Raw genomic sequence first — 18,045 nt, forward strand, 5'->3', positions numbered from 1 at the left:
GAGCAAAATGAAAACTCCTCTTACAAGCTTTAACCAGTGCTCTGATGAACACTGATAGAAGACACAAGACTGCTCTAACTGCCAATGAGATATTTACTAAAATAATTGCACTTCCATTTTCTGTGTACTGTGGGAGACCAGATACAGTGAATGCAGGGTCCTGGTTTTCGAAACACTTTAAGGAGCTTAATAGTCATTGGTGGACATTTACTATCCACAGCACAGACAACCTAATCAACATGTAAATAATAGTTATATAAAAACAATATAAGTTGTTAAAGCTGAACTCATAGAATACACAACTGAAATTCATATAAGGGACCTATAATACATTCCAAAAGAATTGTATTTCTGGCAATCCAGTCCTAAGATTTATTCAACTTTACCACAAACCAAAGCCAGCCTGGTGCCCTGAGATTTCTCTGGTTTGATAAAGGAGGATCTTCAGCCTCCAGGGATTGTTTACATCCTGCACCAAAAACCCCGTTTTCTGGCCATGCCTGCAGAGTAGAGCCCCATAAAGGTCTATGGGACCAATCTACCTCCATCTCTGTAACAAATATATACCTGCATTCACTGTGATGCTGGACAAAAGCCTGGAAATCAGCTTTCAGAAATAATAAAAATACATATGAAATGTTAAAAAGAGAAAATTATTATTAATAAAAAACTTCAGCTAAATTCCTGCAAGGCAACAAGCTGAAAATGCACTCTCAAAATAGTATTGGCTACTTTGTGTTAAAGATCGTTCTGGCTGTCTAGTCTCAGTAAGTCAGGTCCAAGGAAAAGCTAAAAGTGTATACTTACAGTGAAGGAAATACGGTAAGTATTTGATCCCCTGCTGATTTTGAATGTTTGCTCACTCACAAAGAAATGATCAGTCTAAAAATCGAATGGTAGGTGTATTGTAACACTGAGAGACAGAATAGCAACAAAAAAAAATTCAAAAGAAATGCAGGTCTAACAAATTATGCACTTATTTGCATGTTCATGAGGGAAATAAGTATTTAATCCCCATCACAAAACATGACTTAGTACTTGGAGGCAAATCCCTTGTTGGCAATCACAGAGGTCAGACATTTCCTGTAGTTGGCCACCAGGTTTGCACACATCTCAGGAGGGATTTTGGCCCACTCCTCTTGGCAGATCCTCTCCAAGTCATTAAGGTTTGGTGGCTGACGTTTGGAAACTCCAACTTTCAGCTGCCTCCACAGATTTTCAATCAGATTAGGGTCCGGAGATTGGCTAGGCCACTCCAAGACCTTAATGTGCTTCTTCTTGGATAGCATAAGGAAGGGTTAAGTGGCCATGTAGTGATGTGGAATCGCTGACGGGTTAGCCGAACGATAGGTGGCAACATGTGTTGAGCAAGCAAGATGGCTAGAGCAAGAGGCTGCCCTATGGTTTCAGGGACCAGCATGACCTCACACTGCCTCCGTTCTTCAGTACAAGTCATATGTAAATTGGATGTTTGTAACTTGGGGACTGCCTGTATGTGGCCCTTGGTCCCCACCAAGATGTAGACCTGGCTTAGGTGCTTACAGAAACACAGTGAAGGAAATTTAAAATGTTACTAAACCCAGGACTCTGCATTCGCTATATCTGGTCTCCCACAGTACACACAACATGGATATGCAATTATTTTAAAAACTATAAACTGCTAAATAGTTTCTGTCATCATCAGTATATAGCAGTCTTGTGACTTTTACCACTGTTAAGCTGAGCATTGGTTAAAGCTTGTAGGAGGAGTTTTCATTCTCCTCTGACTGTCCTATGAAGCTACATGACCCTTGACCCTCTGTCTGGACAGTGCTGGTTGGCCCTGTGCTGATCACATGCACCCTCCCAAAGAAGAAAAAACTCTCTACCAATACACAGTAAACTGAGTATGTGCAGAGTGACTCCTAGAACGCTGTACTATCAGCAGATGGATTGTGGATAGTAGAAGAGGGGGAGGATCAGAGAAGACAGGATCAAACATCCTTTTTACACAATGTAGAGGATTAACCCCTTAAGTTCCACAGTGAGTATAACAAGCATACTTTTCTGCAAAATCAGACTGATTTTATTGTTGTGGGTTTAGTAACACTTTACATAACTTGTGTTCTAACAGCTAAATGGTTTGGCTTACTTATTTCACACTTATTGACATACTTTATTGATCTTGCTGACAGGAATATAAAATATGCTGCCAGTAAATTTTTAAGGGGATTTCAGGGAGCACTGACTAATAGCATTGATCTCTAGCAGTCTCTTGTAACATGTCATCAGTCTTTGATAGTCACCTACAGAATGTCCCTAGTCTCTATCCATACCTGTACCATGTTCCCAGTCTTTGACAACCTCCTGTAGCATGCCTGCTGTCTCTGCCCTTCCACTGCAGCCGGGGCGGACTGACCATTTGGAAACTCGGCACTGCCCGAGGGCCCGGGGTCAGTAGGGGGCCCCATGAGATGCCCCTGGTACCTTTTTCATAGGCTTTTTTGAGTTTGGGCAAAGACACAGGGGCCCCATGATCCCCTATTGCCTGGGGGCCCCATGAGTTGTCAGTCCGCCCCTGACTGCAGCATTACATTTACAGTACATTATGTGAAGCCTTTTGATGATGTCAGGGGCTGCACTTGATGCTCTTTATATCAAGGAAGTAGGCCACCACTATATGGTCAATAGAAGGTTTGTCCTTGGTTTGGCAAAATTAATCCAAAAGGTACCCTTAGAAATAGTTATCCTAATGTCCAGCACCCAGACGATCATGGGATTGTCTTGGAGCAAATTACAGTAGCCCATTTTTAATAATGTGTCTCCATTTAAAGAAAAACTGTGCTTTTACACCCAGCAACCAGTGAGGTTCATACTTTAATTTTTTTGGTTGCCATTTGAGGCTTTGAATCTACCAGACTGCCTACACATAGCTATCAGTATTTGTGTAAAACACGTCGACAAATTAGTCCCCAAATGATTCAAAATTGAGTAAATGTAAGAATACATGAAGGACAGCCTGGGGACTAATGTTTCCAGAATGGTTGGTTACTAGCCCCCATAACAGCCTAGTGTGCCCAAGAAAAATAACACAAGCCCTGGGCAGGTAGGTCACATCCCTTGTAAGGCTCCATGCACACTGGGCGGTTTAATAACGCTGGTAACGTTAGCTGTGTACAGTCACGTCAAAAACATGAGTTTTTCAGCATTTTTGCATTAGTGTTTAGCGGCGTATTGCCGCGTTTGCTTTTTTAACTTTTTTTTTTTTTACTAAAAAAACATTTTTTGGGTCAAAAACACATCCAAAAACGCCGGGTTGCTGTGATTTACCACGTCTTGCCTTGTTACAGCTAAAAAAAACTCCTCTAGAAAACCCTCCTGGATTTTTTTCCAGCCAAAAAAGGCCCTTGCCAAATAATGTTGATTACAGTCTATGTGTGCATGGACACATAGGATAACATGCTGGGGGGTTTACTGGCTGTAAAATAGAATGTCAAAAGCCAAAAACATCAGCTGAAAAAAAGTCCAGTGTGCATGAGGACTAAGTCTTGCTACGATGTTTGAATTTGATTGGAGCGCCTTCTCTAACTGCATACTTTTCCTTTACATTCACAGTGAATCTGGTAAGGGGATCTCTAGGTGATAAACTGACGCTGCCCTGCTCTTACGCCACTGATGCCGGTACACGTTCAGTGTGCTGGGGACGAGGACATTGTGGAATACTTTCCTGCCGCAATGACGTTCTTAAAACAAATGGTGATGAAGTAACCTGGAGGGATGGAGAAAGATACCAACTAAAAGAAAACATAATGAAGGGGAACGTATCACTGACTATCAATGGCGTCAATGAGAATGATGGTGGAGTGTACTGCTGCAGAGTGAGAGTCCCAGGAGCGTTCAATGATATAAAGAAGGAAGTCCGCCTAGAGATACACAACAGTAAAGTATTCTTTTAGTGTTCAAACTGTTGATTTAAAGGGGTGGCGTCAGGTTGAATACAGTACATGGTTTTCGGTTGTGATTTTAGTTCTCGGTGTCAATAGAATGTCAGTAATAGAAATAGAAAGAAGAAAGATGCAGTATTCATGCCAGAAACAGGAACCTATTTTGGTGGCCTTAACACAACTCAGTCACTAAAGTAAAACTGCACAATAAAAGGATCCTTGCAAAGAAGACACCTCTGCAGTAATGCCATTGAAAGGAAAGTGCTGGCTGAGGATCCTGAAGAATCTGACACTTCTGGGAGTCCCGGTTTCATGATCCCTCAGTGGGTGCTGTGGTTCTTCCCTTCTCTCCATCTCAGTGGTTTGATCTGCCAGCCCCTACATCACTATTGTGTCTTATAGAGATGTGGAAGTGGGTAGATCAAACCATTGAGCACCATAGGGTACTAGGCACCTGACACTCCCTGTAGTGTCAAATTTTGCAGGATTAACTACTGCAGAGGTCAGCAGTGTTGACATAGGATCCTGCTGAGAGGAATATCAAATATATTGCCATTAAATTTTATATGAGATTCAGACAGGGCCGGAGCTACCACTAGGCAAACTAGGCAACTGTCTAGGGCACACTGCCACCTAGGGTGCAACCACAGCCACTGGGAGGAGGTGGGGAAACATTTGGAAAAAGTGACAAGCCCACAGAAGAAGGATGTAACAAGCCAGCCAGCTGTAGTGGCATGGATTGAAGACAGGGCTGTTTGTTACAGAAATGACAGCTTATGGGAGAGGAATGTGATAAGCAAGGCTGGCTGCAGTAGCAAGGCTGGATGAAAGGGCTGTTTGTGAAAGCTGGTGGGAGAAGGATGTGAGGTCTGGCTGACCAGCTGCGGTTGCAGGGATAGATAACAGGGCTGTTTTTTGACAGGAGTGGGAGTGATGCTGGCTGTGAGAGCGGGAGTACTACTGGTGGGGGTGAGAAGGAGCACTAAAACAGTGCTGCAGGAGCGGAGACGATGCAACAATGCTGGCTGTAGGAGCAGGAGTGATGCTGGCGGTAGGACACTGGGCAGTGGAGAGGAAATCTTGCTGGCTGGTGGATGGGAAGAGGATGGTGGCCAGACAAATGGATGTCTGATTGTCGGCTATGCTAGCTGAGGCAGCATTGAGAAGCGAAATTGGCACTTGAAAGATGTGGAAGAGGGCGAAGTCCCTGTTTGAAGGATATGGAGAGGATAATAAGGGTATATGTGAAAGGAGTATGTGACCTGATGGGGGAGTGATTGAACTGTATTGAAAGAGGTTTTTTTTGTTTTTTGTTTTTTTGGTGTGGGGTGGGGGGCTGTGTAAGTAGCTAGTCTTGGCTAGGATGCAAAATAGTCTAGCACCAGACCTGGATTCAGAAAGCCTTGATCTTCAGCAGTCTCTTGTAACATGTCATCAATCTTCGACAGTCTCTTACAGCATGTCCCTAGTCTCCATCCATTTCTGTAGCATGTCCCCAGACTTTGACAATCGTCTGTAATATGCCTGCCACTGTAGTATATCCAGCCTGACCATTTTTTGTAGCATTACATATACTGCACACTATGCATGGCCCTTTGGTGATGTCAGCAGCTGCACTATGTCAAGTAAGTTGACCACCACTATATGATTGCCCCCTCCATATGTACAGTATCTTGTAGTGATGTGGAAACACATGGAACAAACCACTAAGCAGGATTAGGGATCCAGGAATGAAGTACCAGAATGTGCAGGATCAACTACCAAAGTGGTCAGTGGTGTGGGCAGCAGGAGAGGATAGTATTCAGTGTCTTCTTTGCAGGTTTAGATCATGACTGAGGGACATGCAGAATATTGAGGCTAGTACTTACCACCTACACCATAAAAACAAGCACCCCCCTTCAACCTCCCCCCACCTGAATAACCACGCGACTCTCCTTTTTGGTGAAAAAACTGGCCATAGCAGCCCATTTATTTAACATAACTCTTACATAACATAACACTTCTTCTGGTACAATTAAATAATAATAACTGACATTAACAATCCCCAACCGGGTCCAAGGTCTTCAAAGGCACTGTTACTCACATTAATAACTTGGTTGTGTGCTTGCTTCGGCAGCACATATACTAAAATTGGAACGATACAGAGAAGATTAGCATGGCCCCTGCGCAAGGATGACACGCAAATTCGTGAAGCGTTCCAAAAAAAAAAAAAAAAAATAGCTGTATCTGACGCCCAACGAAAAGGCCCTCAGCCGCTGCCACACCGCCTCACCCATGCTGGCACAAGCTCCAACTAACCCCCAACAAATTGCAACCCCTCTCCTCATCCTAGCAAGACCACCCTCCAGGCCGATTGCTCCAAACAGGTGAGTTACCATCCCCCATCTCTTATACTCCCACCCAAATCCAGTCTTCGCCTCGTCTGCAAGCCCCAGTCATGCTGGCCCTCCCTTTTAGCTTCGCTCAGTCCAGGCCCTGACTGGAGCATTCTTCTTTGCAGGTTTAGATCAGGAGCAGCAGAGATGTTTTAAAGGGCATGTCAAGCCAAAATAAATTCTTGATAAGCTTTTTACTGCTATCTTTGGCTCTGTTAGAGAGATTTTAGCTTAGTTACTGTTCCAGTGCCAACAGTTTTGCCAGGAAGTAAAGGACAATCTGCAGCAGGGGCATAGACAGAAATAGAAAGAGAATAATAAAATAGAATAAAAAGAATAGAAAATTCTAATAATAGAATAAGTGGATGTCGCACTGATGGAGCCCAGATAGAAGTAAAATTTGTCAGGGGTTATACTCCTTCCCCACTTTTTTTTTTGAATGTGCCATCTACTAAATTGAGTTCAAGGAGAAGAAAATACATAACGAAAAGAGAGCAAGAATCCCATTTGCTGTTTGTTGTCTGTAGAATTTCTTTTTTTTTAATTATAGTATTTAGTATAAGGAATGTAAGGGAAATTAAAGAACAACATTTTGCAAATTACAGACAAAGGCAAATACATAGTCATTTGTAGTAGTACATCAGAAGTATCCTATATAGAAAGCATCACAATGAGTGCAAGAGGTGGCTTGGTCAATAATGGGAATTAAGTGGATGTTTTATTACAATGCATCCAATATGTAAATTTGTTAGGATGTAGTTGTTGGTCTCTGTGAACTCTAAAGATTTTTAAATTGAGAGACTATCGACACCAGAGAATAACAGAAATAAGGGCTTATAGTGGGGCCAAGTGGAGGGGAGAAAGGAAAAAAAGGAGGGGGACGGGAAGAGGGGATTGAGAGAAGAAAAGTTGGGAATTCTGGGAAATCCTGCAGTGGAAGGGAAGGGGGAAGTTGAGCAGTAGTCAGATGTTTGTGGTATCAGGAAGAGTCCCAGAAGGATTGATGTAGGAGGGTAGAGTATAATTAAATTGGATTGTGTTACTAAAAGGGACCTGTATTCTTGGGCAGTGTAGAAAGAATTTAGCTACACAGCAAACAGCTATATATTTTTTTTCAACAGCCTAAAAATTCAAAAACTCTAAGTCAACGGTTGTATAAAACCATACAGGTTGATGTTAACAGATTACACCCTATATTATCTAGTAAGAACAATGGGACTAAATACTCTAGGCCTGTTGGTAGACTTTTAAACTACAACTCAGTCATCACTGATGTGCTCTGAAGGGTAGGTAAATGGCACTGGAATATGGAGCTGGTAGTAGGTGATGGCTTTGTATTCAGATTACTCTTATTATGCTGATGTAGTATCTGTAGTGCCTCTTTTTGATAGGTTGGCAGCTTCCGAAAACCAGGGGCTGAATATGATCACTCAAAACTTTGGCCTGGAGATTAAATCAACCCACCCAAAATTTGAGTCCAAAGTGAAGTTTTTTTTCCAAATATTAATTGGTTACAGCAGCCAATGCATTCTGGGGGCCCAGTATCACCCCCTTCATCTGGGATTTTTTTTTCTTTTTTTGCAGGAAAAAATGTGCATTTAGTATTTTGTTCCCAGAAACCTGTAGTGCATTGTACCTGTAATCTGTGTATTGCAGGTGCAATGTCAGGCTCTTGCAGCCACATTCTCTAACTTTCTTGCCTGTACCTCTTTGGGGGCTTCCTGTTTGAAAGATGGAGGAAGTGTCAATGGGCTACGAAGGCACTCATCAGCACCCTTGCAGTCCACTGAAAACTGCAAACCATCTGCTGCAGTGGCAGGCAAGACTTGTAGTTTCTTCAATCACAGATTCCTGTGAATGAATGACACGGCTGTGAGGGCAGAGTCCCGCACAGTGCGCCAATTTTAAAATGTGACAACACTGCCACAGAGAAGGAGGGGGTTGGGAGGAAAGGGAGGTCGATGTTAGCATGTTACACCTTAAATATGGGTGTAACATGTTTAAAAGGTGGACCTATTCTTTAATGTTTAACTGCAGAAATTATCTGTATTGCATACTTACATTGTTCCAGCTTTGCAAAATGTAAGTTTGTATATCTTATACCTGATGGCTGTGAGGAAAGCTCAGAATCACCATAGTAGTTGGCGGCACTAATACAGTGATAGCCATGACCTTCTGGATCCTGCTTGGGTTTTGGGGAGCGGCTTTTCCTTTCCACATTGACCATACAGGGTCGTTCTCTCAGCATTGCTGCCATTCATAGAATGCCTTTTATTTAGTAATCAGGGGCTACAAAACGTTCTCTGATTTGATGAAGTGGAGATTGTGACATTCCTGCCCCTCTCTCCACCTCATCCAGTCAGAGAATGATTTGTATTCATTGAAAAGAAATATAAGGCTTTCTATTGGGTATCTACCAGGGGCGGGCTGACAACTTATGGGGCCCCCGGGCAATAGGGGATCATGGGGCCCCTGTGTCCTTGCCCAAACTCAAAAAAGCCTATGAAAAAGGTACCAGCGGCATCTCATGGGGCCCCCTACTGACCCCGGGCCCTCGGGCAGTGCCCAAGTTTCCAAATGGTCAGTCCAGCCCCTGGTATCTACACCCAAGAATAAATATGTAACATATTGCAAATTAACAGTTACAGGTGTTTAAGGGCCTGTTCACACTGGTGTGTTTTGTTAAAAGAGGAATATGGGCTTTAAAAAAAAAAACATTATACTCACCTAGGTGGATGCAGCATCAATGGTGCATCCACCTAGGTGAGTATAATCCCCCCACCCCTTCCCGCTGGTTCTGCACTGAGAGCTGTGCGTTCAAATACTGTCGATCGCTCAGTTCTAGCCCTCCACTCTGAGGGGCTGTGGAGGGGAGGGAGCGGCTGGCTCAGGCTCTCGAAGGATCACTGAGAGGCTGAGCCAGATGTTGGTCAAGGGATCTTTTCAGAGCCTGGACTGGTTCTGTGATTTCAGCCAGCAGTGGACTTTAGCCTCCTGTTGGCTGAAAATGGGTCACAGGAGTACAGAATGAACTTTGGCTATACTTCTCCTTTAGCTCACTGTAAAAAGCATGTTTTACAATGCGTTACTGCAAATGAACAGCAACATGTGTAGTGAATCGCATTAAGAAAAGTGTGGCATGCAACATGTTTGATGCATTGCAGCTCATTCAGAATGAATTGGCTCCTTAACACAACGCACGTAAAATGCAAAATAATGCATATTTAACACAATCCATCATTCTGAGCAAGTCTTAAAGTTGCCTGTGTTCCCATTAGAGAGATTATAATCTCTCTAATCTTTTACTGGTTAATGCACAGGAAGTGAGGGTAGTTCCCCCCCCTGGGGACACCGGCAGCAGCTTCTGACCTTTCTGCAATCTATCCATCCCTGATTAAAAATACTCTTATACAGTTTAGATGCAGCTATGGCTTTTGTTAGAACTGTGACAGCTCACTACAGATCCTGATGAGATGAAACCCTGAACAACTTTTTTAAGGGTCTAAGTGATTTGGCAAAATTATCTCTTCCCATTCTAGTTACCAGCTTGTTTATTCTCACCCTCTATTATCATGTAAAATTGATTTTTAAAAATCCAGCAAGATAATAGCTTTGATATTTGGTTGCAGTTGGGAACTAAGGTGAAGAGATTGCACCCCCAAAGTCATCAACAGATAACTGAAGATGATGAGTGATTCACCTTTCTGTTTTTTTTTTTTTAAATTTATTGTTCTGTTAATTGTAATATGACATTTTTTTTTCAATATTCACAGCGGATCATGTGAAGGGATTAGCTGGTGCTACAGTGAAGTTACCCTGTTCATACAATGTCAGTGAAGGTACCACCAAGATGTGCTGGGGAAAAGGCAACTGCCCCAGGTATAGATGTACAGATGCCCTTGTGTGGACTGACGGTGAAGAGATAACCTGGAGAGAGTCTGGTAGATACCGTATGATGGAAAACCTGCAGCATGGAGACGTGTCACTCTCTATCATTGGTGTCTCTAAGGAAGATGAAGGGACCTACTGCTGTAGAGTGGAGACCCCAGGTCTCTTTAATGACAAGATTAAGGAAATCAGATTGGAGGTGCAAGATAGTAAGTGCATGCTTTTAATCATTGCTGTGTTTTCTGTTAGTATCTCTTTTTTTATATCCTTGTCTATAGATGTATTCAATTCCCCCTTTAAACTCTGGATAATGAAAAGATGAAGGTGCTTGACCCTTCCGGATTCTGTTTTTCATGTTTTCATCTACCTTAGAAGAGCACTCCATCGTGGAAAATACCACTTTAAGCCAGGCACATCATGATGCTGGATTGTTCACTGGCCTGCCTCTATCATCTTCTGACCTATTTCTTGAAGGCTTCTAGGTTACCTGAGGGCTTTCACGTGTTCTTACTGATCAGTTCATTTGCTGTACTGAATAGATTCCATTATCATTCCCCCCTTTCATGCTGATGTTTCATAATTTATCTGCCAGATTGTCTACACTATGTATAAATTGATGCTCACTTCCAATGTGGCTCATTGATTATTCACTATAAATCTGCTACAGACCTGCTGCATACCCACATTCCCTATTATGCTTGACAGAGACCTCACACCAGCATCTTTTGCTGGAGCGCACTGCTCATCCCTTGCAAGACTGTTCACGGTATTTGTGGATGTGTTAGGCAGTTGGAAGTATGCTTTAAGAAAGATACGATAGATAGATAGATAGATAGATAGATAGATAGATAGATAGATAGATAGGCAGGAAGGCCAGACGGGCAGGAAGGCCAAACAGAGAGGAAGGACAGGCAGACATTGGAACCATGCATTTTTTCAAAGTACAGCTATCTTTCAAAAATCACAAACACAGATCTGTTCATGTGTTGTCTATGTGAGAGCAGTAACAGAATAATCAATGACATTAATCTGATGGTAAACGCTCATGACTAGTGCACCAGAGATAGGTCATCCAGATCCCCCCCCCCTTTTAAATATACTTAAAAGAAAACATGACACCAATTTTGGAGTAAAATGGCCAACACGGCCTTTTATTAACAAACATTTTAACACACCAACCATTCCTTTTAACAGAAACATACAGAGTTGTTGTTGGTCTTCAAAGGCACCCCCAAAAATGATCTGAAATGCACCTGCGGACAACCATATTACACAAGGCCTCCAGCCGCAGCCAACCAGCTCGGAGACAACCATACCGTCCGCAGTGCAGCACCACCACCTTCCAGTTAAACCTTGGTTAACTGGAATGTCCCCGGGCACACCATACCACCCATGGTTCCCACACCATTATCTGTACCTGCAAGATAAGAACCGCCTCCAAAGACAAACAACCGCCCATGACCAAAATAACCCCCCTTTCCCCCCCGAGAGGAACACAATACTCACTAAATAGGGAGGGCGGGAGGGAAGCTCTTTCACCAACGTCCAGCTCCAACTGACGCCCCCCCACCAGGACACCCCACCCTAAGTTGCAGAAGAGCCCACCCATGCGCTCCCTCTACCAACCAGCACCCCAGCTATACTTTTTCAAACCCCCTGGCACTATACTTAACCCTTTCTATTCTTCCTTCCCACTCTAGGCCTAGTCATGCCTGCCCTGCGCTAATTTTCTTTTCTTTTCCGCTACGGGCATTTCTCCCACCAGGACACCCCACCCTAAGGTGCAGAAGAGCCCACCCATGCTCTCCCTCTACCAACCAGCACCCCAGCTATACTTTTTCAAACCCCCTGGCACTATACTTAACCCTTTCTATTCTTCCTTCCCACTCTAGGCCTAGTCATGCCTGCCCTGTGCTAATTTTCTTTTCTTTTCCGCTACGGGCATTTCTATAACAAAAGAAGAGTAGGTCCTGTCCTGCTTGAAACACTCACCCTTCAGCTTGCAGGACAAATATAAACTCTGCAGGGGGTCCGGTATAAAGAGCTGCATTATACATCAAGTGGGAGTTTTTTTTTTTATTGGACAAATTAATACATAATCTGGAAATATACTTTGAGAGGCCCCAGGTGAACTCTATGCAGATCCAGGTATACAGCCATGTCTGTCCTGAATTGTAATTGGTTGCTCTTATTGATGTGTCTGGATCCTGATAAAGCTTGAACAATGATTGAATGACTTAATGTTTTTTATTTCTGCAGATGGAATGCAGTCCGCTACTAAAGTGAAAGTTTAAGAAGGTAAATAAAATAAAAAAAACTGTAGACACCACACAACTCCTAATCAGTAGACAACCCACTGTCTACAGCTTGGTCCCAAGAAAAAACAAAAAAAAGAAATCATCACATGACAGCCTTAAAGTGTTACTAAAACCAGGACCCTGCATTCACTATATCTGGTCTCCCACAGTATACAGAACATGGAAGTGCAATGATTTTAGTAAATAAGAATTCTTACTTTAGCATTCAAAGTGACAATTATCTGCAGATGAGTCCAATGAGATTTGAAATTTCAAATCTCATTGGACTCCGCTGATGATAACTGTCTTCTTTTTGAAAATAAGTGTCCTTATCCTGGCGTGTTCGATTTGTTGAGTCTATACTGTTTTCCCTGTAGACTAAAGCTGACATTATGTGGATATATTAGGGGAGAATTACTGATGCACCTGTGCATAGTAACCAATCGGCTTCAAACTTCAGCTTGTTCAGCTGGAAGGTGATTGGTTACTATACAAATCTCCACCATATTCTGTGCAAATCTCCCCCACTGAGTCAGTTAATACTTTCTTCTGAAAACTGCCATCACATTGTCTACCTCTGATTTATCATACACAAATGTGTCCAGTGCTTAACATGTTACCATAATAAAAGGATGACTGCAAAAGGCTGCATACACAAAGTAATAATGTGACCATTATATGAATGCATCTCCAATTCCGGCCATTAAATATCAGAATAGATAACTGTCCATCTTGAATGTAGGAGGCGTTCCATATATGAGTACCCTGATTATACCAGTCTAATATCAGTGTGAATCTAAATCAATAGTTCATGGGTACTGTAATGTGCAACTCCAATCAAAATATTTATTTTTGTCTTTGATGGGCTGGAGATAATGGGTGACAGCCAGGAGAATTCAACAGAAATAAAAAAAACTTACATGTAAAGATGATGTTTATCCTGCTTATATTTTGCTTTCCCTGGTTTATGCCCTTCCCTGTTTATCAACGTAGTGGTAAAAATACATCCTTATTTTACCAACCTTTATATTACACCCAGTGATGAGCTAACTGGCTCTCTGTGCTTCTCTATGCACCAGATCGTGGCTGATAGGAGGGTATGACCTAGCTTCCTGAAAACAGCACTTCATCCTGGCTAATGCATAAAAGTGATACTGATCCTTAATAATTTAAAGATCTGAAATCCAGTGAAAGGAATGGGCGAGCCAGGAACAGTCAGGCTGTAGGAAAGAACTAGATGATGCTAGACATCCTCCTGCCAGGAACAGAGGCAGGCCATATCTGACTTGCTGCAGCTTCTAGTGCACATTGTGAGAAGCTAGCAGTCTTCAGTGAAATCAGAGTAAGCAATTTCAGTACAGGAGAGGAGCCTGTATAACAGTGTAAGACTGAATGGAAGGCTGGAGGTCAGCTCCAAGTATATCTAAATCCATTTTTTCCCGTGTGGATAGACTTGGGTATGATTAATCCCAATGTCAGTTTTTTGCCATCTGTATCCAATTGGGGAGATTTTCCTTACTATCTAATAGACACAATAAAAAGAGGAAACTTTTCATAGTGACGGAATTTCCCTCTTAGGCAGCTGTCACCCGAACAAGACTCCCCATTGGATGGTTTCTCAAGCTTTACTTCTAAAAAAAGATTTTTCACTGAAATTTCCCTTTTAGAATCTATTTAATTATTTTAGTTACTATCCCTATCCAGCAACCCCGTCAGACCTTTTTGGGATGAAGACAATGTAGATTGCATATTAGCACATCTAATTCTAACATAGCACTGGAGTAGATGTGTTGCCTTCAGCAGCCAATTAGATTCTAGGTTTCATTTTTCCCCGTGCAGTTGGGAGAATTAAACTGATTGGCTGCCAAGAAATACAAGCTTGTTTCCTCTCCAGTTTCCATAAATTACCTTTCGTGTGAATTCAGCCAGATTTCCCTACTAAAGCTAAAAGTCTTTTCTGTGTTGTTATCATCTTCATTACAGATATTGTGTAACTGAAATATCTTCCAAACGCTGAGATCAGAACATTTAAAGTTCCTCTTTTGATTTACATAAATCTTTACCCAAATTACCTATACTGTGTCTAAACCTGTCACGTACCTGGATAGTGAGCCTGACGGTGGGCTATGAGGCATGGTGGGGTATGAGTGCCTGTGATCAGTCCAGTAGTAGCTGGTGGGCAGGTGAGTTGCAGGGCAGACTGAGGCAGGGAGCAGGATCCGGATTCAGTCGTGCTGGATGGATCACTGAGGAGTGCGTTTGAGGATGCAGGGTCAGACAAGCCAGGTTCAGTAGCAGTAGGGCAGATCAGACATAGACGTCAGGAGGAAGCATAGTCAGGTCACAGGCCAAGTCAGCAGTGGAAGATCAATCAAACAGGACCAGGAGACGGAAGAGTAATCCAAGGCAAGCGAGAGGTCAGGGCAGGTAGCAGTCAAGCGGAGGTCATGAACAAGCTGGTTTGGTATCAAGAGTCAATCGCAGGAATCAGGAAACACAAGTAGACCAAACGGCAATGAGACATTTACTGCAGCCAGTTTAAATAGCCCATTGGCGCTAGCATTAGTGGCACGCCCGTGCCTGGATGCGCGAGTGCTCATGCGTGCGTGCGCCTATGCCTAAGCATCCATACATCCGGTTCGTCTTAGTTCTGCGCATGCGCAGCGTTTTTCCTTTCAATAAATTATTTTTATTCACTTGTAATGCACCTCTGAACTTGCTAGAAAATGTGATTACTCAAGGAAATGTCAATTTCCTAGCACAGCCCTCTCCTTTCTTGCACATCATAGGCCTTTCCTCTTCTGGGAGCAGGCACGAAATGGCCGTATGGCACACCGGGCATTTGACTGGTAGGGTAAGGCCGCCTGGATAGGAAGGGCGGCTGGGCGTCACATAGAGGAACCAGGCCGTGTATTTCTCGGTTCCTCTATGTGCCACCTGGCCACCCCTCCTATCCATTGCCTGCATGCCCTGGCTCTTGTATGCTCCCCCTCATTTCCTGCCGCCCCACGCAGCTGCTGCACGGAATCTGTCAGGATAGACTGTCCCCAGTGCTGACAGTTCCCCCACCACCACAGATGGGAGAGGAGAGAGAAAGCTGGTTCTGGCCATCCTCCTCCCACCCTCTCCTCCTGTGTCTTCTCTCTCTTCTTCTTTCTTTCTGTACGTCTCTGTTTCTTTCTCTCTCTGTCTCCTGTTTCCTTTCTTTCTTTCTTTCTTTCTCCTGTTTCCCTCCTTCTTTCATACCTTTTTTCCCTCCTTTCTTCTTTCCCTCCTTTCTTCTTTCCCTCCTTTCTTCTTTCCCTCCTTCCTTCTTTTCCCTCCTTCCTTCTTTCCCTCCTTCCTTCTTTTCCCTCCTTCCTTCTTTTCCCTCCTTCTTCCTTATTTCCCTCTTTCTTTCCCTCCTTCCTTCCTTCCTTCCTTCCCTCTTTCACTCCTTACTTCCTTTCTCTCTTACTTTCCTTCTCTCTCTCTTTCTTCTTTCTCTCCAAAAAAAAACATGTAAAAAAAAAACAATAAAATTGTAAAAAACTAACTAAAAATAAAAACCTACTGACACTAGTGGCAGAACTACCAGGGTTGCAAAGGTCACTCTTGCGCCCGGGCCCTGGCGTTCCACCACTGGGCTCCAAGGAAAGAGTCCCCGGGCTTGGGGATGCTCAGTCCAAAATTCCCAGGCCTATATTTTTTTGTCCTAGTAAGGGCATGTCTGGGAGTGTCTAATTACTGTCTGTGCTGGCCCAGCTCTTCCCATCACCCCATTACATAACCTTATATTTAGCTGCCATGTTATGAGTGAAGGAAAAAACTATAGAGTGTCACTAGAGTAACAACTCTCAGTCTGCTGATGTCATATCCAAGATGGCATCACCCAGCATCAGTCTTAAATCTTTTGGATGTCTGCAAAAGGGAGGCTAGGTAAATAACATCAATAACATTTGTTAAATGTAGATATAATTTCGTGGAAAGATTTTTATTAAAATAAATGGTCTGGCGACAGGGTCTCTTTAAAAAAAACCCTGCTCCTTTTGTTTTACCCATCCTAACAGAACCAATTGAATAAATAAACTAAGTTTGATTTGTGTGAGTGTTTTCCCAGAGAGGAACAAGGGTGTAACTACACCCATAGCAAACCAAGAAACTGCTATGGGGCCCAGCAGCATTGAGGGCCCCACACTGTCTTCCTACATAGCAATTTATGCAGGTAGCAATAGGATTTGGCAAAGACATTTGGATAAACTGAATGAATATATCAGCTTGAAATCTCTAAAATTTTGTTATGAATGCAAAAGGATTTCATATTTCCAGTGAGAATGTCTTGGGTTAAAATGGCTGTGGGCCCCTAAAGCTTAATTCTAGCATGGGCAAGAAATGGAATAAGTCAGAGCTGTCCCCTGCAATACTTTTTTTCTGCCACTAGATGTCCTCAGTCTTTCAGGTTAAATGACGGAAAAGTAGTGGACTAGCATAACAAACATATGGCGGAAGGGTATCTCCGGAGGACGGGTTACTTGTTGGAGGAGCATGGATCTCAGAGTTGAGTTTAATTGTTTTTGCTGTGTACTCATCACTTATAGTTAGGCCCCTGGAGAGGATACTTCTTTTAAAGCCATATCCTAATTGTTTTTCTTGAATTTCTGCAGTCTTGACGCTTTACTGGCAAATTATTCACTGAAGAAGAAGAAAGGGGAAGAGATGACAGAGGAAAACTATAATGTCTAGATTATATTATTCTGACAGTCCAATACAGTGATTTTTCCTACTACAAAAAAAAAAACTCAGAAACTAAGAAAAGTTTAACCATTTTTCTGCCAAAAGCTGAATCTTTAATGTTTAAAACATACTGTTCTGTACTATAGAAAATAAAACATCAGTAAAGCATTGAGCCCTGTGTTGTCATATATACATATTTTAATTTTCAAATTCTTATCTTTTTTGTGAAGGGATGGACGCTGCTCAGCCCACCCCAGGACGTCCTTGATGTTGGACTCCTGCGGTCGGTTGAGTGGCGTCCTTCCCTTGACATTTAATGGCTGACACTGGATTCACTTGGACTCATGCTCCGGTACCATAAGGTATACTTTTCCTTATGTTTTCTGTGGTGTTCTATGACTGTCTGGCTGGCCTTATGACCCAGATGAATGGTGAGAATGGGATATTGATAAGTGAATTCTGTGCCACCAGAATCTGCTGTTAAGCCAGCCATAGATGGTTCGAATCTCAGCCAGTTTCTGATGAACCGGCTGGGATTCGAAGCATGTATGGGCAGACTGCCAGATTTTACATGCGATTATTGCCAGCAGAAATAATCACTGTGTTCTCCCAGTGGGGAAGGCGACCCTGGACCCCCTTGCCAGGAGAACACAATAGCTCCGTGGGAGGGATTCCCCCATTGACACTGTCTGTGTTGAAGGGGGAATCAAGCAATTTTCTTTCCAGCAACTTGTGGTTGCAGGAAAGATATTCGCTCTGTCTATGGCTTATCATAAATTTTCTTCCTGCACTGTGTTAGGGCAACATTCTTTTATCATTCCCGAAAATCAAGAGATATGGCAGCAGAAG

General features: G+C 42.9%; 1 protein-coding gene and 1 non-coding gene across 2 annotated transcripts in view; both read left to right on the top strand.

Annotated features, from left to right (window-relative positions):
• Window positions 1–17,368, top strand: part of LOC149452328 (polymeric immunoglobulin receptor-like) — a 36,274-nt gene extending 18,906 nt beyond the window's left edge. The window contains exons 4-7 of the mRNA XM_089689504.1: window positions 3,595–3,918; window positions 10,072–10,395; window positions 12,446–12,484; window positions 17,127–17,368. Of these exons, the coding sequence (XP_089545630.1) occupies window positions 3,595–3,918; window positions 10,072–10,395; window positions 12,446–12,480 (683 nt within the window). The 3' untranslated portion in view covers window positions 12,481–12,484; window positions 17,127–17,368. The remainder of the gene's footprint in view (window positions 1–3,594; window positions 3,919–10,071; window positions 10,396–12,445; window positions 12,485–17,126) is intronic.
• Window positions 6,024–6,130, top strand: LOC149452329 (U6 spliceosomal RNA). The gene has a single exon (XR_016314892.1). It is a non-coding gene; the product is annotated as a U6 spliceosomal RNA (small nuclear RNA).
• Window positions 17,369–18,045: the final 677 nt, after the last annotated feature.

The sequence above is a fragment of the Staurois parvus genome, unplaced genomic scaffold (genome assembly GCF_062004578.1).
Source record: "Staurois parvus isolate SC_StPar_1 unplaced genomic scaffold, SC_StPar_1.0 ptg000479l, whole genome shotgun sequence".
Taxonomy (NCBI): Eukaryota; Metazoa; Chordata; class Amphibia; order Anura; family Ranidae; genus Staurois; species Staurois parvus.